This window comes from Simochromis diagramma, unplaced genomic scaffold (genome assembly GCF_900408965.1).
Source record: "Simochromis diagramma unplaced genomic scaffold, fSimDia1.1 OVJJ01000344.1, whole genome shotgun sequence".
NCBI lineage: Eukaryota > Metazoa > Chordata > Actinopteri > Cichliformes > Cichlidae > Simochromis > Simochromis diagramma.
In genome coordinates this window covers 12,513,805-12,536,414 of record NW_024387375.1, presented here as the reverse complement: position 1 = coordinate 12,536,414, position 22,610 = coordinate 12,513,805, and the positions used below count along the sequence as shown (strand labels likewise).

General features: G+C 41.5%; 1 protein-coding gene across 16 annotated transcripts in view; it reads right to left on the bottom strand.

Moving 5' to 3' along the window:
* The window catches only part of gramd1bb (GRAM domain containing 1Bb), a 117,061-nt gene that overhangs the window by 28,215 nt on the left and 66,236 nt on the right, over positions 1–22,610 (bottom strand). The window contains exon 1 of one of the 16 annotated variants that reach the window (XM_040009609.1): positions 556–18,520. The exons of 14 other annotated variants lie outside the window; for them this stretch is intronic. In XM_040009609.1, the coding sequence (XP_039865543.1) occupies positions 556–569 (14 nt within the window). In that variant the 5' untranslated portion in view covers positions 570–18,520. Of the gene's footprint in view, positions 1–555; positions 18,521–22,610 lie in introns of those variants that run through there. One more of the 16 variants, XM_040009608.1, reaches the window with a different exon arrangement.

Genomic DNA, 22,610 nt, shown 5'->3' with positions numbered 1-22,610 from the left:
GTGGCACTAACGCATGCATCACAGAATCCACCATACCCCTGATGAAAGACACGGCCCCTCAGCACCTCCTCACAGCAGCCCTCAAGGCAGCGACAGCCCTCGCTGGCCACCGTCACACACTCAAACACCACCATGTCCTCGCAGGCAGCTCCCAGTGATGAGCTGTTCACCCAGTGGATCATCCCACAAACTGCACACTGCACTTCTTTTCTCTCTCCGTGCAAAAGAAAAGGTAGCTGGAGAAAAACATGGTGAGAGTGAGAGAGACAGAGAAAAAAAAATGGAAGGAGGAGGCTGGGTGATTTCCTTCAGCAGGCTTACAGCCACTGATCTTCCCCAGCCAGCTCTGATCTCCTAATAACCAGCTTACATTGCCCTTAACACCACCTGCCAAAGAAGACGCATTGGTGGTCTGAGGTGCAGCTCTCATCCTCCTAGGATTTTCCTTCTAAATAGAACGTGTTGATCCAAGCAGGGAAACTCATCATTATGCCGGCTCCGTGTCAGTCTGTCTGAATGCAGGCAGGTATGCAGGCAGTTGTTCCCAGAACTAACCTGCTTGTAGCCATGTAGGGAGCCACTCCGCAGCGCTCAGCCCCTTTCAATCAGCTTCATTCACGCAGCGGGAGCCTTAGATGAGGAACAGGAAGAAGGAGAGAGGAGGTGGATGAAGGGTGGGGGGGAGAGGAAAGAGGGATGAGGGATAAAGGGGAGGAGGGTGGACGAGTTCCGGAGCATGCCAGGAGGATGAGAGGTAAAGAAGGAGGAAGCAGACGCAGCAGAGCGAGCTAAAGGAAACATATTTTGTTCCCAACAGATGGAGAGAAGCCACCGAAGCCAGGATATCAGACCTCGTTCTTCTCTTTCTATCATGCGCTCGCCTCTCCTTTGTCAGATACGGGCTGATAAGCTCCCGTTCTCTCTTAGCAACCTGCACTTTTCCGTTCCCCCTTTTTCTTCCTCTGCTCTCTCAGCCATTGGATCATCTGTCTGCTTATTGCCTCTCCTAGTATCCAAGCGAGGCTCTTCCTCTCGCGATCGCTGCTGCTGGGTCACAGAATTTCAGGGCTGCAGGCTGACAATAGATAGAAGAGAATGTGCGAGCCAGGCTAGAGCGAGAGCGGGTGAGAGACAGAGACGGAGCTAATGAGGAAAGAGATGGCTTTCACTTTGCATTCCATCTCTGCCCAGCGCCGGTGCACTGAGCCTGCTTCTTCCTCAATTATTCATGTGTTTCATGAATCGGAGGGGCTGACATCACCGGCATTCAGGTCACTTTACACTGGAAGCTCCTTCGAAATCACATAATGAGCCACCCATTTCTCAGTGGTAAACACATTTCATGTTTCACACCCACACACATGCACAAAGCCACAGTGTTTTTTTTTCTAATACTAGAAGTAACCCAAATTCATATATTTCAAAAAAATCATAGCTGCTGATGCTCCCTGTATGTGTCCAACAAATATTTAGGATTAACCTGCGATTCATCTGTGGAACTTTCACTCCATAGCTCCTAAAGCATTCTGTGTTTCCACTTTGTCTCATGGTCAAATGAATAAATAAAGATTAAAATAAGAAGCTGTATCATTGCTATCCATTTTAATGCAGATATACAAGCAGTTCACTTTGCATTACAACACACGTGTGCGACGCCTGTCATTAGTCATTCCTGCTGTAGTGGAGAGTGCTTCCTGAACTTGATCTCACCTCTGATTGTTTTGCATTTTAAAGCAAAGAGTGCAGCAATAATCAAACATGCCCCTGAATATAAAAGGCATCGCTGATTTAAACTTCACATGAACCTACAGTACTTTCCCCCGAAGCAGTGAAAGCACATTATTTTTGCAGACAGTTACATTATACTTTAATGATGTTTCATTAATGCATGCTCAAGCTCTAATTACAGAATATAAAGGTGCATAGTTTTACAAATTTGGTATTTTATACATGGGCGTTTGAGTCATAACGGTAAAAACACAAGATTACAAAAACAGATTGGCCTCTTATGGATTTCACATGGCACAGTAGGAGAAGTGGATGTGTAAATAACAAAATAAACCATCCCTAAATCCCATTAAACTGATCACAGTGATGACTCATAGTCACACTAGTTCCATTTTCATACGGCCATTTTGCTACAGGGTGCTGCAGCATTGCTGTTTATCTCATGTGTTCATGTGTAGAAGGGCTCAGTCCCCTCCCTTCACCCAAGTCTGATGCTTCCAGGATCTCAGCTCACAAACTAGTCACAGGTTTCATAGACGTCACGACCTGCTCGAAATTTTAAAGCCTGTTTCTGTTATTTTTGTTGCATTTAGTTTTTATAGCAATGTTAAACTAATGTTGGTGCTCCTACCTCTGCTTAGCATTAAATACTATCAATACTGGTGCTTTCTTTTCCAGTTTCTAGTTTTTTAAACGTGCATACAGTATAACTGTATTTACGCTGGTGGGTTTGGGATTAGCGAACCATGTACCAATTAACCTAACCCCACTAACTGTGGGAGGAAGCCGGCCACGCAGCCAGGTGTCGGAATCGAATTCAGGACCTTCTTGGTGTGAGGCAACAGTGCGGACAATAATTACCTGATTACATTATTTTAAATAAACTGAAAATGGAAAAAAATCTGAACACAAAAATCACACAATCATTCACATGCCAGCTTTGTGAGCCATTAAAATTCTGTTGTTATCTATAACTTATCGAATTAGACATATTTACACCTTCATGTAAGTCAAACAGATGCAAGGTTTTGGCTATAGGACTGGAATGAAACCCTAATGTGGTACAACTGGTTTCTAATTATTATGGGTGAACCTGTTCTATGTGAAACCTAAAATGTTTGTTTATATTTACTACTTTATTAATTATTACTATGATTTACTTCTAACTGCACGTTGTTGTGAGACTATAATAAGCTTGCAACAGCAGAAACCTGTCACATGTACATGCCAGGAAAAGTCATTTTAAGGTAATGAATTCACATTCACAGCCATTTACACATGCAGGCTATCGCAGTCAGTAATCACCTCTGTGTCTGTAAAAAGAAGCAAACTGAACCTTTAGCTGTGCTGCTGGAAAGACTTGACCCTGGGGCTGCAGCATTGCTGGCTGCCTCTGTGGGAGCGCTCAGCGGAGCTGTGCTGTGGAACAAAGGGAGCTGGTCCACTGAGCTGGACTACTGTGTGCCGTGATAAGCCCGCCCAGACTCACACCAACAAGTGACCTACTTAGAGAACCTCTGTTCTCATTGTTGTTGAACCCGGGGGATACACAGATGGTCAAATTGACCACACACTCACAGACATGGTAGTGTGTGGTGTTTACGTAGCTGCTCCTTTGCAGCTACGTAATGATGATTGACAGGTTTAAAAAACAATTCATTTGATTTCATACAGTTCATTTTGCTGATGATGTACGCAAAACACACCACAAACGTTAGAGGCTCCTATGATTTTTGAGAGGAAGGCGTGCTGTTTACAGAGTTGTCATGACGACACCAATGTGACGATGCCTCGCTGGGACGGAAATGTCTGTCAGCCTGACTGTGTCGGCCGTGCAGCTACCATGGCAGCCTGTCAAGCCATTCATGTGCACCGCTACTTGAAATGTTCCCAAGTCGAGGGAGAAGTAGAGAGCTGGAGGGTGGTGTGTTCGTGAGTCAGAGGGAGGGGGGGGGTGCTGATGCAGTATTTAAACACGCTATTAGCAATCAAAAACATCCCAAGAGTTCAAGCTGATGATCGGTGTTTCCATTTGGTTTTTTTTTTTTTTACCAAATAGAGGAGACTGAAAGACTGACATAACACTTTCTGCATCAATGTACAGTGTGTCCACACAGTAAAAAAAACAACAACATGCGGGGCATTATATAGGTTACCTTTCCTAAAACTATTTCAATCTATTCCCACAAGCATGACTTTGGTCCCAGGCTTAATTAAAATGCTTAATTATCCTCTCTGTGAGACAACCTAACATAGGCAGGCCTGTAACAATTTTTGGGTTCTTATTGAAGCTGTCACCTCTGGGTACAGGAAGCTGTTTTAAACGCTGATATAATTAAACATGCCGAATTAAATTCCAAACCACAGCTTGATGAGGTAATTTGAGAACTCAAGGTGTCAGAGAGGGACAGGAAGGGACGGGAAAGTGGCAACCGGATTAGGCCCCTGTAGGACACTTTGTCCCAGTGGGACGTGGCACAGCCGCTGCCATCTGCAAGGGATACACAGGCGGAAGCAGGCTGGGTGACAAAGCTCTGGGCAGGAGGTAGGGCGAGGGAAACAAAGTGAAGTATTTTTAAAGTTTGAAAGTCAAATAAGTAAGTAGTGTTACTACTAATGTTTGAAATATGTAATTAAATATTTTGATGAGAAACACAGGAACACCCTGGTGTTCTCATGCTGTTATGCTGCACTTCCATCCTAAAGTTAAGCCGATATGAGCAATTGATTCGTTTTACAGAAACAAAGATGATAATCAATGAATACCAGTTCTTCAAGCAACAGTTTCCAACACCCAGTAATCATATGATCTCGAATGTGATCTTTACATTGAAAAAAATAGGTTAATTCATACTGTTAGAACTTGATTTGTTAGACAAACGTCTTCTGTGTGTACATTTTCATCCTTTTCTGGGCTATAAGTGAAACACAAGTTCTTATTTACTGACAGTTAGTATTAAACAAAACCTTTTTTACACTAGTTCCCTAAAACCTGTTTGAATTTAACCTGGTGCATATGGACGCATACATTAATAACTACTCCACCTGACTGAGGTAATGCTGTAAAATACAGCATCTCCATTGTATCAATGTTAACTTTACTTCACTGGTCAATCTGGATATTTCATCTCTCATGCCAAACCTTTCAAGTCCTTCACGGTTACAAGGTTCTGCCCATGTCAGAGACACAAATATGCATCATCTCCACATTACTGCGGATTATGCATCTATAGCTACCACTGTGTGTGTGCCCTGAAGACTTTCATGACCCAGTCTAATAAAATATATAGTCTCTTTGTTTAGAGGGGCTTTGTGAGAGATGCATATGTAAAGGTACTGTTTTTAGGCTGATGGCGAAAGAGGAAAGTATATGTTATATATGTGTATATGAACCAGTTTTCTGGTTCCTGAAATATTCATAGTCTACTGACTGTGGGGCCGTTAAGATTGCAGAAATATATATAAAAATATATAGAAATATATATATAAAAAAGTATTTTAAAATGCTATTCCTTATTTATTCACATATAACCAAACTTCCTAGTCTTCCTACTTAGGTAACCTGAACCCTGAACTGCTGTATGCATTATTCCTATATCCCTAAGTGCTGTTATGTAACCATCTCTGTGTTTTTCATTGACTTTGTGAATCAATAATTCTGGCTTCGTCAATCATATCCGCTCACACTGCAGACGCAAAAAAAGCTTGCTGCATCGGATGCAGCCTGTGGAACAGTACAGAGTATAATCGGTGATGACAAATGGCTTGTGGCAAGGATGCACTAATAAAATAAGTAAACAGGGGGATGGGGGGACAAAAGAGAGAAAGGGAGATAATCAGCTGAGGCTGGACGGGAAAGCCTTCTGCAGTTTCTCTACACTGCGGAGCCCCCTGTAGTAAACCTGGGAGTCCACTGTGGCCTTGCCTGCTGGTGCAGTGGTCTATTTCTGACTCTGCAGCTGGGTCCAAGATGCTGCACCTATTCCTTACAAAATCTTGTCTCTTGACATTTCATGCTTTTGTTTTCAATGCAGGGGGTTGATCACATCTGACACCTCTAATGGCTCTGGAGGACCAGCTGGACAATCAGCAGTTCACACAGAGGCACAGTCTTTTCCTTCTCTCTCTCTAACACCATACATATACTGTGCTAAATTAAACGTTCTCTGTACAGAGGCCTGGGAGCTACAATTTTCAAGTCAGCCTAAAATAGCCCAGAGAGCTCAGCACTGGATATTAACTGCCCGAAGCTTTGGATTCTATGTATGCACACGAGGATCTAAAGCATCTATGCAAATGCTTTGCTAGGTGCGAGTATCTAAATATCCCTGCTGTTTTGACTCTGTGTATGACAGCAGTGTATACGGACACAGCACATACATGTAGATAGCTGAGGTAGTGACAGAGCTCTGTTCCACAGCCGCAGAGGGGAATACAAATCCAAGTCGTGGATGGAACGACTCCTCAATGCCACTTGCTGCCTTAGCATGACGCGAAGCAGGGGAAGGACATGCATTCGCCATCTACGATCAGTAATGTCATTATAGACAGAGGAGCTAAACAACTAACTAGACATGTTTGGGGCGAAGCAAAACACACATGTTTCTGTATGCGAGTCTGCACACTCACAGTCTGTCCACCTATCCTGCAGCAACAACTGGCTCGTGCCACGTGCAGTGAGTAAGCTCCAGCTCTAGCCTGCTGTCAGTGCCTTGTTGCTACAGCTGCTGTTGGCTGTATGTGCACATCTGCGTGTGAGTAAATGTGTGTGTGTGTGTGTGTGTGTGTTTGTGAGCAGATTTAAGTCAGGCCAAATGTCATACCAAGAGCAAACATCCATACACTGCGGACACCGTCAAATCCTGAGCAATCTCCCTCCTTCCCCCTTCCCTTTCTCACACACACAAACATGTGCGCACATATCCTGTCTCTCTTCTTCTTCCCTATTCCATGTCTTCTGATTAGCAAGTAAACAACAAACCCCACACTGGATTTCTTTAATACATTGATGAGCGCAGATATGTCCTCATCCCACTGATATTAATAAGAACTGCATGTCCAGTGTCAGCTCCTGATTTATAACCTTAATAACAAAATGAAGTGATAGAGGTATGGAATGACCTGCAGGTCGCACTGTTTTGCCTACAAAGCAGATTGCTCCTTGAAGGATGGAGAATAGTGTCATAAATACTGACAGTAGTGAGTTTAGTGCTCAATCATCTCAGTGATAAATGTGAAACAGGCAACAGATCATAAAGACATCAATAGCATGTGCATGCATTTCTGCCCCATAAGAGCAGGACATGCATGCTAACCAGCCAAACAGGGTCCTCTAAGGGTCCTGTATGGATGCAAACAGAGGACAAATTGGCTGACACGAACATATATGCACTCAATATGATTCGTTTTATGAAGGCCTGAGAGGAAAAATTCAAAGCTGCTGTCTGCATCTCGAAATACCCGGGGGGTTATGTGATATGTCTGAAATGCATAAACAAAAAGGAGAGCAGAAAAGAGATGAAAAAGAGAAGAGACGCAAGAAAACAGAGATAATAAAAGAGAGACATTAGGAAAAAAGAAGAAGACGTCCTGCAGGAAAGAGAAGAAGTCCTCATGAAAGTGAGAAGGAAGGAAGGAAGTGGGACGCACGTTGCCGAAACTGCTCCCCCTCCAGTTTTTTTTCTTCCTGCAGTGTGCCGTAATTCGTCTCTAAAAATATCAAGCAAGAGGAGGAGGAGGAGCATAAACAAACACAGGGGGAGGAGAGGATAAAAAGATGGACGATAGAAGAGTGCACGGGGAGCGCACAGTGCAGCAAGACAGGCTAGAAAAGAAAGTGAGAGTAGAATTACTTGCTGGTGCTGAATCTGTGTGTCTATGTGTGATAAGGAAGGAGCAGGAAAACAGGCAGGGGGGAAGGCGAGAGCGAAAGCCGCGGAGAGACCGAGGGAGCATGTGCATGCTCTTTTCCAGGCAGCCACGTGAGTGTCTCTCCTCAGCTGCTCCTTTCACACTGAGCCAGCCAGAGGGGAGAAGAGCAGGGTCGCTATAGTCACAGCGGGAAAAGCACGCTACACCACACTGGCCCCACCGGATGCACACGCTCTGGTCACAGCTTACTGGTCGTGATCTAGCCCTCATTACATGCCAGTTTCTAGCGATTTACATAAGGGTGTAGAAATACACAGGTGTTAGACAGACGGATATGTGCTCGATTTAATAAGCACAGCTAAATAAACATCCATCAAGCCTCATTAAAGAGAATGTCATCTTAGGATGACATATGTCATTAAAGCCACAGAGGACAAAATACCAGAAAATAGCCCAGACATCTAGATGCTGGACTGGGTTGTGCTTTGCATTCATGACAGCCTCACGGCTATTTGGGGGAGGAAATAACGGTAACATTTCAAACACACACATTCGGAGTGCCACATCTCCTTGTCTTTTCTTACCAGGCGAGCTTGAAGCCTTTCATTAGTACAGCGAGGAGTGTCTGATATCCATAGCGTGTTGTGGGCACTGGGCTGCCCGTTCACACCGCCGCATGCTGACTGACAGCCTGCCAGTGCCTCACCTCCCATACACAGAGCAGGAGAGATGCACAGGGAGAAGAAGGGAAGAGAGACACGCACAGGCTGACGGATGGTCGGGAACCGAAGTCTGGATGGATGATCCTCTCGGCTTTCTCCAACCTCTCTGCTACATTCCTTCGCTCGGATCAAGATGCCGCAGTGCTGAGCACTTGTGCCAGAAATTCACACCTCCCTGGGGTTCCTCATTTTTCCCAAAAGAGAAGGAGGTGACCTGCACTGCAACATTCGCAAAGCAAGCTGCAGCATGCAGCAGAAGCACGAGGGCTAGTGATTGCAAATAAAAGCCAACATGGCTAGTTGCTGCTCCTTTCTTTAAAGCCTGGTCGGCTTTCAATCAGGCTCGCACACTGTCGCTTCAAGCTTCTGTTCGCTCACTCTAACGCTCTCTGCCTCAGCCTCCGCTGCGGATGAAAGCTGCACTTGCTGTGCTCACTATGAGCAGGCGCAGGATCTCTACCCTCCCTCCCCCTCCCTCCTGTTCTCTCTGTCCTTTTCCCTAGATGGCTCTCTTTCTCTATTTCTCTCCAAGATAAGCATAACTAGCCCAGCAGAGAGGGCTAGAGCAGGGTGGTAGGCTCCTGCCATAACATCCTCTTTGCATTTACCCCTGTGCTCAACTCCGACTATACAAGAACAGCATTATTTGAGGGAAACTGCTGCAATTCTTTCCTCTCGTACTCGTCTCCACCCCTGATCTGTGTCAGCGGCTAACCCTGTTAATCTCTTAATGCATTGAGTGTAGTGGGGTACTTGTGTTTATAGCTATGTGGCCTGCACACATGATGAATCAGATGGCCTTCATGGTAACTCAGTTTGCTTAGTTGGCTAGTAAGTGTTTTATAACTGCAGTAACTTGACTTTAAATCAAACTGCCCTATTTGGTGGGGGATAGTTCTGGGTGCTGGGTTCATAAGTCTGTCAGCAATAACTGCCCAGTCAACAAATAATGGGAACTATCCAACCTAGCCAGTGACTGTATTATGCTGTTATTCTAGTTTTCCAAAAGATTTGTAGTTTTATTTTTGAGAGAAGTGCAGTGTTTGACATTTATTATACCTACACGTGGCTTTTTTAGCAGCAGCTTCTGCTAAGCTAAAGCAACAAACCACTCAAAAAACTAGAGTATATTTTAGTTATGGGATTATGATTATGATTCCATTTGCTCATTATTTTTCAGGCACTGGTGCGTGGTAGTAGTAAAAGCAAAAGCTTTTAATTAAATTACCAACAAACGGCGGGGACATTTTGAGGATATTTGAGAAAAAGGGCGATTGGTCCCCTTCAGAATCATATGTTATTATTTCCGCCCCGTTAGGCTTAGCGCATGAACATCATAACACTGAGCTCAGTGAGGTCAGTCATTTTAATCTTAAACTATATCAGTGAGCAGCAGGTTGACGATCTATAAATGATAACTCAACTTTCTGAAGAAAATATCCAGAAATGTGGAGTGACAAATCTGTCTCGCTCATCTTTGAACTACAGTCTGTGCCTCGCAACCATTGAATGGCTGTAAAATATAGCAAAGGCCACTAATACAAAAAAAGGACACATAAACGAATGGCTGAGTATTTCGTGCTTTCAAGTTTGCGGTCCACTGAACACAGAAGTAGCTGCTTATCTCTTCCCTGGATCACTAGAGGCCACAGGGTTCAGAGAGCAGCTGATCATTCACTTTAACAGAAGCTATCATCAAAAACTATGACTGACTTTAGCACCGACGCTGGGTGAAGGTGCAGCCCATTCTTCCTGTTTAATCTTCTTAAAGCACTGCACACGAATTACACCTCATTAGGGGTGACTAATACCATAACAGATGCAACACACACATGCTCTAAAGATCTAGAATAACAATTCTAATAATTTCCTCAATTATTAATAAAATATTCTGATTCGAATGTAGACCTCTTATTTTACTGAAACATGTTTGTTTTGGAGAGATGTCTTTTTCTGTTGTTTGAATGCATTTGTTTTATTATCACAACCTATGGTTAAACTGTGTAAGCAGTTTTATTAAAGCACAGTTTCGTTATAATAAGTTATTATTGAACTCAGCCTGAGCCACTGACCTTCAATCACTCACTTTGATTTCTAAAATGTAGATGTTGCCACGTGAGTGAGCACATGCCTGACCAATAAATAAAATGATAGCACGCAGATAATACAGATAAAATTGAGTACTTCAGTCTGCGAATAACATTAATATGCTCCAGTCACAGCCAGTAGGCCAAAGTTAAAGACAGTTCTAAGCCAACACCTCGCTCCACACATAGAAAACTCCTGTGTTGCTATAATGCTGCATTAACGCCACAGAGATTTCTGATTAAAGTATGAGCCGTGGCAGCGGAGTATAACAACTCATCTATTTATGGCAATGCAATCATGCTCTGAACTGTAACAAATCAGAAGATATATGTAGAAGAGAGGGAACAACATCATAATCTACTCAGATGTGAGTCTAGAACTTGTATCTCTATATCGAGTATTTGGGAACACATATTGTGTTAAATCAGTTAACCTTCACCGCTTCTAATATTTAACACGTTACTTAGCAGGTCTATGTCTACGTCATGCACCCATACACCGTCTCTGGATGGAGCTTGCTAACTGGTGGATTACTGTGAGTGTATGTGGTTGCTAATGCACACATTAAGAAGTGCTGAATAACGTAAGCATGCAAGATTTTTGAAAATCTATATTTTTTTGCGGTTTTGTGAATGATACTGAGCTGCTATACATTATTTTACAGTAGTCTGGCAAATAATTTCTAATGTCTATAATATGTCAGCAGCATAAATTCATCTTTGCACATTTGAGCATGTCTTATCTCAGAGGATTGCAAATTGTGCTCCATGACTAAAAGAGGGAATAGACAGCAGCTGCTCACTCTCAAAAGGCCCCCAGACCCCACTGTGATTACTTTTATCATGAAAAACTCTCACGGTGACAACGCTCAGTGAGTGCAACTTTCATCGCTTCACCAGGAGTGGGCAAGAGCAGACAGATGGACAGCCTCTTTCTCTACTGTTAGCCAGCATTCGCAGCTAATGTGAATGCAATAGGACTGTGGAGAAAGGGGCAAAAAGTGAGGAAAGGAAAAGAGGGAAGGAAGTGAGGTGAGAGCACTCTAATCGCTCTCCCAGGATAAAGCTGTGAGAGCTTGAACTTCATTCAAATAAAAAGACTCATCTCACACAGTGGCCATATGGTGCACACCTTATTTTAGACTGCTAAAAAAAACCCAGGGAACTAAATAAATAAAAGAATAAAAATAATGAAAAAAAAATAATGATGTGAATATGTTCCATGTAAGATTAGTGGTGGTCATGATTTCTGGAAAATTCCAGGGAGTCTTTCACAGATTAGTTAGTGAAATGTCACCTGCCAAGGCTTTCAGTCTTTAATGAAAGCAGAACCCAGCTATTGTAAAGCAACTGCAACACGGAGCATGCATTGTTCATTTCTGTCACTATCACCAGATGGGTCTCTGTGACATTTTACTAGTTCTGCTGCCTTTGTAAACTTCATTGATTTTTCTATATCACAGGTTTCTTCGTGTGTATCTGTAGTTTGAATCTTGACAGGGCTTGAGCTCAGACACAGGAGACACGGGGTGCTGAAAGGACAGCTCCTCTGGTGAAGACTCAAACAGTCACTGACTGTTTGACTCTCACCGACGCCACCTGCTGGTCACTGAGTAGCTGAGTCTTCTGCAGAAAAATATTTGTTATGTTCAGATAAAGTGTTATTATAAAAGTATTCAATATGGGATCAGGAAAAATGACTTATTGTCAGGATAAACTCTAAAATAAACTTTAAATGTTAAATAAATAATGTGTTCAACATTTCCTTTTTTCACCCAAAGACATAAAATTTTATGTTTATTTACACTAATACAGTATTTTATTGAATAGGCGTTACGGATAGTAGGTCCTTGTAAGTCTGCAAAACACTGGTCATGTGATTTCTCAGCTTCGTTTTTTAGCATTCCTTGAACCATAATCTGATCCAGAGATTTTTCATTTATATCTAAGAATAGCATTGGCAGATAATCTGCATTAATCCCTCTACACTGCCTTGTGGGATTGGATGGTGTGGTGAGTGTGACTCACTCATTCTGCCCGCGGGGCATTTCTTACTCTGAAGCTGAGAATGGATTACTCTGGCACTGGTTTCTGTCAATATGGATGACCCTCCCACGTTCATCTTTACTCTGTGACCACAGAGGGGGAAATTGGTGGTCACGTGACCAGCTGACAGTTTTGTTTATCGATTAACTGACCATGTTGGATAATCTGAGTTCCCAAGGTCACAGCGTGGGGAGAGAGAGCACACTTTTACAGCCCGCAAACACAGGCGTACATCGTATATGCACGTGGGTACACATCAACAATAGCATTTCTTTGTAGTTTGCTGTTTGAAGGAAGAAGAAAAAAGACAAACAGATACAAACATTATATTTGGAATAAGATGAAAACCAAATCAGTGAAAAATATCAGAGGTTAAAAAACGTCAGTATGTGAACTCAAACGTTACTAAACGTTCATGATTATAATGTGAAGAGGAATGAATAAAACCCTTAAGTCATATGAGCGATGTTGAGATGAGATGATGACACAGCGATGCAAGCTGACGTGCACGACTAACAGAAGCAACAGATAAGCCGGGGACACAGCCAACGTCTCACAGTAAGAATAAGTCTGAACAGATGCAAACATCGGACAACAGCACACAACAAACATCAGCTCAGGATGGCTTAGTGAAATTTAATATTCTGTTGAAAACACACAAGCAGCAGGCATCGCACCGAGGACAAAAGAGACAATATGCAGACGGCCAACACTGACATAAAAATAAAAGTAGTGTAAGGAAAACCAGACTGATCCAATGGTAAAATATGTTTATGTTTAATGGCAAGAATCAAGCAACACTGCAAAGGGACAGTCGTCACGTTCAATATCAGGTTGACCCACAAAGTGATAAAGTAAAGTACAGATGGCCTTCTGCCTGCTTGGCACGTGTGCCATGAATAAAAGAACAAAGTACTGCACGTGCTGACATTAAAGCACTCTTTAAAAAAAACCCCAAAAAAACAGCCTTCCACTTCCTGTTTCTGCTGAAACAAGCAAGATGGAAATGGGTCGATGTTTCTTTTAAAACAAACCTGCAACGCACACATCCATAATTACTAAACAAAGAAGAGAAAAGGAGGAGAACGGGATTTTGGGATTAAAAACCTAAACAACAACGTGGGTGTAGGCTTGAGGATTAGTAAGTAGACAACACATTATAAACAGTAACATGGTAGCTGGAGTCTGGTAGAGTTGTAGTTCTTTTTCTTTTATGATCTGGATTTTATCCATAACTTCATTTCAAATCATTTCACCGTTCTTCAGCAAAACACAGTGAAAAATAACACCAGTTTGAATGTTTGATAAATAGCCCCAAACACATGGAAATAGCCTAGTTTGTAAGGTAACAGCTTTTAAACAATATGGGTAGGCTAGTCCAATTTTTTAGCTTCAGTAAAGCTTAATCGTGGTTTTGAGATATTGGCCTTCATTTACAAACATGTGCATGGAAACATTCCTACCCTGCACAAAAAAGTGTGCACGCAAAATTACCGTCAGGTTTCTTACACGTGCACACCAGCCTATTTTGTTCTTACCACTGTGCACTTGTTAGTACATCAGATTCATTCTGAACCAACAGTGTTGTGCAAGCTACATATATGTGAAGCAGACTAGCAGAACTAAAACTATTGTGTCCAAAGAGGAAGTCAGAGAAGACAAAGGTTACAAAAGTGGTTCCATGGGAGTAATGAGAGTAAAAACAAAACATATAAAACAAACAAATGAAAAAGCATGGCTCAGACTAAAATAACAGAGGATCTAAGTATGTTTTAAAATTAAAACAGATGCTGTGGTAGTAAAAAAAAATGAGAAAAAGAAAGGTAAGAAGAGACTAACAGACTACAAGTAAAAAAAGAAAACAGGTGGAGGACAAAAGAGTGCGTGATCTGTCAGTTGGAGATGAGAAACTCCCGGCAATAGGGGAAAAGGAAAATCCAGTTTCTCCAGCTTCCCTGGGATAGTGCCAAAAAATTAGACTATTAGACAATAGACAATTTAACATAGGGTGAGATCAGATAAGGAATACTGGAATAGATTTAAATGAAAAGATAAAAGTCTACATGTTTCCTTTTAGTGTTTGGTTTTCTGATATTCAGTGTCTTTTTTTTTTTGTTGCTTTATTTAGTTGCAATTCTAAGCACTTTGTGGTTTATGGTCTTTTAGGCAGCATTGAAAAAATGACCAAAAGGCAACAACAACAACAATAACAATAACAAGAAAATACTAGTAGCAGAATTCCTGTTGAACACTTAATACTTTACATGTCTTAAGCCTGCCAGGCCTTCACTGGTCAGAGGGACATTTTTTGGGGAAAATATGAACAAATGTTGGTCTGAAAAAAATATTGATAAATCATTGATTTGTGTGCGAAAAACCTTTAAGCGTGATTTGTGCACCGATCTGGGCCCATTGTACTTCTTGATTAACTTTTCATAAAATTGATCGATGGCAGCTCCACTCCCACTAACAGTGTGAATGGAGGACATCTGATGGTGTCACTCAGTCATTCCCATCAGTAAAAATTATATATTTCCTCAGGTCATTACTGAGTGTGTTTCAAACATCTTCAAATTGCAAACTGACACCTTGTAATATATTTATGTAATATATTTACTACTAACTAAACTACTGTGCTTGGTCTTCAATCTCCTTCCCGCTGTAAGCTGCTAATGATGCTTAAAATGATTTTAGCAGCCACTGTGTGAGCTCTGCTCGTCTCCCACCCTGAGTACTTTAAGAAGATGCTTATGATAAACCTCAATGCTGCTTCATTTATTGGCAGCCTCACTCATAAAATTGTGGAACGTGATACTGATATTCAATCTTTTTGAAAAACCCCTGACTTAGACTTTCTTTTTTCTTGTGTAGTTTATAAAAAAATATATATCTTATATCTCTTATGGATCTCTATATGTGTTTAGAACGGAGAAGTGCCTCCAACCTAAATTTTTCTTTTTAGGGATTATCCATCCATCCATCCATGGTACAGCTGACTAATGGATGGAGCAGAAAAAGCATTTTAGCTTGGAAACTTATGCTAACACATGATGTTAAAATACACCTCTTTTGGCTGAAATGCAGCTACCTGGCAACTTTTAAGAGGCTTTTAATGAAGTGCATTGACCTTTGAAGGAATAAATTGCGTGAGAGGTCTGAAACGCTTGACTTCACGAATCGTGACTCCTTGAGGTTCAAACAATTGAATTCACTAATCATGATGTCATTTAGTTACCAGCAGAAAAAAAACAGAAAAGTGTAACGTCTACTCTCTAATGCACCACATCAGTGACTCATCACTTCCATGACCCTGAGCTCCTCAAATACACAGATGCGCCATTCAGAAAAATGATGTCATGACACAGATCGGGTTTCGCTGATCTCTCCAGATCTAGTCCACATCCAGTAGTGTACGGTATAGGTTTTAGCTGCTGCTGTAACACTGCATTGCTGACACTTTTGTCTAAGGACAGAAATGTCAAAGAGTCGTCTGGGGAAGCCGTGCTTTCCATTTACTGGAAAGTAATATTTCATTATATATACACCCAAGATTAAAGTAGCTCTGTTCCTTTTTTTATTATCAGTACTTGATTTGTTTTGGTATGAATATCAAAAACCTTCTCACTGTCACCAACATCTTTCTTTGTGTCTGTGTATGAAAAAGGTCCAGATGACCTTGTCTTTAAGAAGTGAGAAATGCCGTGGTGTGGACGCCAGCACAATCAGATGAGGTTTTGTCAGAGAGCTCATTCAACATTGGAAACACTCAGAGGCCCCAATGAGTGAAAGAATAACCAATCTGTGTCTTCATGCTCTTGCTCATGTCCTTGCTTGGGTTTAACTTAACTTGAAGTCTAGTGTCCACCCTATGATGGCGTTCGGTCTACATTAGCGCGTTTATCAGTGGTATTTAAGTGCCAATGACGTGCAAACACTCGTCCGCTCTGAAGCAAAAGCTTGAAGGCTGAGTGAGGGATGCTATTTTTATATGAAAGGACTCTGGCTATAGAGCAGTGGCGAGATAAGGTATTGGGTGAAGAGATATTGACTGACCCCTCCCCAACAATCCTCACTTCTAGTCAGTCAGGGCTGTTGCCAGAGACGACCCTGCTACCATCAGAAGCAGCCCAAACTGCTGCTTCAGGGCCACATGTGGACCTTGGGTGCTTTCTTCACATAAACACGCAGATGTAGTCCGTGAAACAAAATGCTAAGGCCCACCTGAGCACACACACACACTGCGTACTACTCGTTGCTATGCCACTGTCGTCAATAAGGCATTCAACAACTACGTTTGAGCTATTTTGAGCCACACAACTGATCTGTGTCACTCATGGTGACAAAGCAACAACAAGGTCTCAATTTTGCATTGATGCACTCCTCTCAATTCTTTTTTCATCTTTCTTTTATTTACGCAACAAGCCTATTTTGTGGGTGAAAACTGGAAACAGTGGATTACATCAATACGGTCAAATTCAAGGGAGAGGGACAGAGTCCTCTAATGACCTAGTGTTATGAGGAATTTCTTCGCAAATGCTCCGACTAACTTTCATAAAAATCAGCTCGGTCGTTAGAAACGTACGGTGTTATTCACAACATAATCTCCTGCTGGTAATAATCATGTGCAGGGAATTGATTCTGATGTACATGCTTTAAGCACTCGTGAAATTTTATTATAAACTGGATAAGAATGGGATACGGCGGTGCCAGGAAAGGACTCTCGAGAGAAAGTTAATCAAGAAGCAGAACTGGAACAAAGATATTCTGACATTTAGTCCTGAGTGAGTGACTCCCAAAACACTAGGAAATAAGATAGAAGATACTGCGCAATTATAGACAGGCTGAGTAAAACCTCGCTTCACTAATAAACTGATATTGCATAATCAGTGGCGTGTAACTTCTTTTTTAATCTTTCCAGTTTGCCTACAGCCATGTCCTTTCAGCGAGGCTTTTGGGTAGTTAGATTCTGGATGCAAGAACAAGCACAGTTTCACATAACTGGGTTGCGCTCCTGAAATGATGATCAGGATCAGGATGATCGTTAAATGATGCAACAGCAGTTTTGCTCCTGGATCTTCCTCACTGTGAAATCTGAGGACCATAAGAGGCTGATGGAAGGCAGAAATGCATCTTGGGATTTAAGACATGTCAAAACAGCGCCCTCTCTTGGTGGACCTGAGCATGGCATTTTCAGAGGTAATAACTTGCAGGTCTTTATGTTAAGAAAGTATTTTTTTTTATTAAAAACATGATATTATAGGCAAGTACATTTAGAGAATGAAGGACTGCATGATGTGCTAGAAAGTACTGTTTGTCCTTAAAGACATGACTCACACCCAAACTGCCACACAATATCACTGCTGTGTGTGTCTTTTGAGATACATCCTACCTTTGAGGTTTCCATATCAGTTTCTTCCACTTCTTTTGCTTGGCCTATCAGTAAAGGTAGAGAAGAGTAAATGAGAAGAATATTTATAATATGATCCTCTGGATGGTTGAACTAAATGCAACCTTTTATGTGTTGTGGTTTCTGTAGATGGGCAAGATGACCTTTTCACGAGTAACAAAGCAGATCTTGGTCTCAAGACGGCCAAGAAACTGACTCTCAGCTATTTCACTGTGGTTACTTGTGAGCACTTGGACTCAAATTTCAAGGCCTAAGGGACTTAATATGTCCTGATATCAGCTGCTAAACATCCAATTTAGGGAATTTAAAATAACTTCAGGGAAAGTGGGGGATATAATTATTTGATCTCCTGCTGAATTTCTAATTTTTCTAATTTTTATGGTTTTTCATTTTAATGGAGACAGAACATCAACCAACCAGTCAGAAGAAAAACACCATTACATAAAAGTTAGGCATTAATTTTCATGTCATTGAGTGAAATAAGTATTTGATGTCCTACAAGAAAGCTGGAATTCTGGCTTCCATTACAATCAATCAGTCAATTACTCAACAACAGATGCTTCTGATCTCATCTACTGCAGCGGTCCCCAACCTTTTTTGTGCCACGGAACATTTTAATGACCAAGACAAAAACTGTGGTATCTTGCAAATATAATAATAAACGTGAATTCACTGTGTAATTGTGTAACTTTATTAGCAGCGTGCTCCTGAAAATGCGCCAACAACATTGAGAGTATAATCCTCCTCTCTGCCCTTTAATGCTCTCTGGTCGCTATGGTAACGCGTAAATATTTCTTTCAAAATAAGACAACTACAACACGGGAAAAGACCCAGGGAAACCAAGTTAACGATAAAAACCCTGAAAACCATAATTTTCACATCCAAGGCTCAACGACTCACGGACTGGCCCGGGGGTTGGGGACCGCTGATCTACTGTATTTAAGCACACCTGCTCACAAAATCAGCTTCTTCCATTCTCAGATTTTTCTGTCAAAGGACGTCAGGGACAAGACTTTAGACCTGCAAAAGAAGGTAGAATGGGCTACAAGACCATCAGCAAGAAGTGCTGTTTGGGAGATTATTCGGAAATGAAAAGAAATTGAATCTGGAGCTACATGGAAGATCGTGCCTCGTAGGCTGAGTATAACCATGAGAAAAGTGGATTAGCCCAAAACCACACAAGAAGAGCTTGTTAATAATCTAAAGGGAGTTGGGACTACAGTCACCAAGAACACTGGTAACACACAACGTAATGGACTGAAATCTTGCAGGTCCCCCTGCTTAAGAAGGCACATGTACAGCCCAGTCTTCAGTTTGACTGTAAACATCTAAATGATTCAGAGAAGGCTCGAAAGAAAGCGCACAAATACTTATGTCACACAATGACACGCAAATTAACTTTCATGTGATGTATTTTTTTCTGGATTTTTGGTTAATATTCTGTCTATTTCCAATAAAATCAGCATATAATAAAAATTAGTGAATGCTCATTTATTTACATATACATTTTTATCTGCATTTAATAAATAAACCAATATATTACTGGGTAGTTTGCTAACTCAACTGCTGCCAGTGACTCAAGACAGTGTATGCATGAATTATGGTGATCAGAGGCTCTCAATCACTCCTCCATCTATGTAGCAAATACATAATACAAATGTATTATGCTGCAATACATTTGCCTCCTGAGTCAGGGCTATGGCTTCCCACTCTTTTTGCCCGTGACTGAGCTTCCCAGCAGCTTCGTTCAGCTGTGCAACACTTTGTACAGACCCAATGCCCGTCAGTGAGGTAATCAAATTTGATACTTTTTCACCAAGAGAAATTGATTAACTGGAGTAATACCGGCAGATACAGAATAGAGGTTATTTAGCTAATGCTTCGGTATAATGCAGCTTACCTTGAGTCAAATAAATGCACAGTGTCAAATAGAGCTGGGCGATAGAACGATAACGATATGTATTGCGATATAACTTTTTCTCGATAGAAAAATTAAACTATTGCGATAGACCTCGCCGCTCTTGTCCTCTTAAAAAAAAAGAAAAAGAAAAAAAAGAACAGCCAATCCAAATTAAGTAGTGCAGAGCCGAACCAATCACAGCCGCAGCGTCACGTCACGTGACTTGTCACATACAGCACAAGTGCCAAGCTGCACATGTGTATTTGTTTGGGAAGCAGCCAGCCACCGTACCGCCCGGGTAATGGAGGAAACGAGTGTGCCGACTAGAAAAATCAACCGAGCGTGACCGAAGGTTACCGAAGAGTAAACAGATGATGGTTCCAATGCCGGAGAGATTGTCGAACGGAAGAGCCATAGAAGTTCCGTAGTGTGAAGGTATTTCGGCTATTTCAAGTCTGACAAAAAACAGAGTAGCGTTCACTGTAAATTGTGCCGAAAGCAAGTCTGGAAATACAATAAACTGGTGCATGCTCAGGCTATGTCCACACGTACCCGGGTATTTTTGAAAACGCAGATTTTTCTATGCGTTTGCACCTTTCGTCCACACGTAAACGGCGTTTTTGGTCACTGAAAACGAAGATTTTTAAAAACTCCGGCCAGGGTGGATATTTTTGAAAACTCCGTTTTTGCATTTACGTGTGGACTAGAAAAACGGAGAAAACGCAGCGTCAAAGGTGTGCGCATTTTTTGACGTCACACTGTGCGCCACGTTATTGTTTCGGTGAAATGAATTTCTACAATACTGTTACTGTTAATTCTACTCTCTGCAGTGTTTAAATGCTTACATATACACACAGTTACTGTCCCTCCACACATACGACTTGGTTCTGCTTCTATGCCCCAGCTTTGTTTACTTTTTCTCACTGAGGCTTCTAGACTTCTGATTGGCCAACATTTCTGCACGGTTAGGAATCTAGCGCCACCTGCTGCTTTGCCATGTTCATAGCAGCGTTTTCCTTCATTTCTGCCTTTATGTGTGGACGGGATTATTTTTTAAAACGAAAACGGAAAATCTCCGTTTTCAAAAATACCCGTGTACGTGTGGACGTAGCCTCAGTCTCTGACTGGAAGCGCTAATTCGTCATTCGGCTTTTGTCAGACTAAAGTAACTGTTAAAACTGTTTGAAAAGCTAAGCTATACAACAAGGAGAGATTGAGAATTTCCTTTTAGTTCTCAGTTTATTTGATATTGACAAAAGTTAGTCAGTTTGTCTGTTCTTCTGTAAAACAAACTAAGATTTATTTTTAGAATTAATATTTTGTTTCTAAGTGGAATTGACAATTTAGTAGTCTGTTTCGTTTGTTCTATTTTGAAACTTAAACGCTTTAGCGGCTGCCTTTTGTGTAGTTTGCGATATTTGCCTTTATTTATCTGAAAAAGTCTCATGTTCCTTAAGTACATCTACCCTGTTGAACTTATTATGGGAAATAAATATTTAAATAAAAACAAGCTGCTGATTATTTCACATTTTACTTGTGAGCAACGGCACATTTAAATCTTACAAATATAGTTATTTGGCTTATATCGTGATAGATATCGTTATCGCCTGAAATGAAAAAAACATATCGTGATATGAAAAAATCTTATATCGCCCAGCTCTAGTGTCAAATTCCTTCAGCAGGTTTTTTGGTACTTTTTCAGAGGTGCGGGGCACAGGAAAAAGGAACCCCTTAGCACATAGGTGTCAAACTCTGGCCCGCGGGCCAAATTTGGCCCGCAGCCTAATTATATTTGGCCCGCGAAGCCATACCAAATTACTATTAGAGCTGGCCTACTGGTATTATACAGCTAATATATATATTGTTTAGTATTAAGCTTTGCTTGTTCCATATTCAGTTTTTCAGCAAAACTTGTTTGAGTCCATAAGAAAAGATTCATTCTTATATCTAGAGGAAGATTTTTTTTTCAATAAATATTAACGTTAGCCCGCGACTTTGTTCCAGTTTTGAATTTTGGCCCACTGTGTATTTGAGTTTGACACCCCTGCCTTAGCAAGAATAATCAAGACTGACTTTGGAACAGCTAGAGGAAAAATCAATCACGCCTCTGATGGAGGAAGGCAATTTATTGAAGACAGATTACACCACTTGATTTATAAAACCTGAAAAGCAGGCTTCCAGTAAAAGCGGCTATGTAAGAAAAGCAAACTTCTGCAGAGAATTTAATCTGAGATCTTTGGAGTTTACATCTCTAAACAGCTACAGTGGGGCAAAAAAGTATTTAGTCAGCCACCGATTGTGCAAGTTCCCCCACCTAAAATGATGACAGAGGTCAGTAATTTGCACCAGAGGTACACTTCAACTGTGACAGAATGTGAAAAAAAAATCCATGAATCCACATGGTAGGATTTGTAAAGAATTTATTCGTAAATCAGGGTGGAAAATAAGTATTTGGTCAATAACAAAAATACAACTCAATACTTTGTAACATAACCTTTGTTGGCAATAACAGAGGTCAAACGTTTACTATAGGTCTTTACCAGGTTTGCACACACAGTAGCTGGTATTTTGGCCCATTCCTCCATGCAGATCTTCTCGAGAGCAGTGATGTTTTGGGGCTGTCGCCGAGCAACACGGACTTTCAACTCCCGCCACAGATTTTCTATGGGGTTGAGGTCTGGAGACTGGCTAGGCCACTCCAGGACTTTCAAATGCTTCTTACGGAGCCACTCCTTTGTTGCCCGGGCGGTGTGTTTTGGATCATTGTCATGTTGGAAGACCCAGCCTCGTTTCATCTTCAAAGTTCTCACTGATGGAAGGAGGTTTTGGCTCAAAATCTCACGATACAT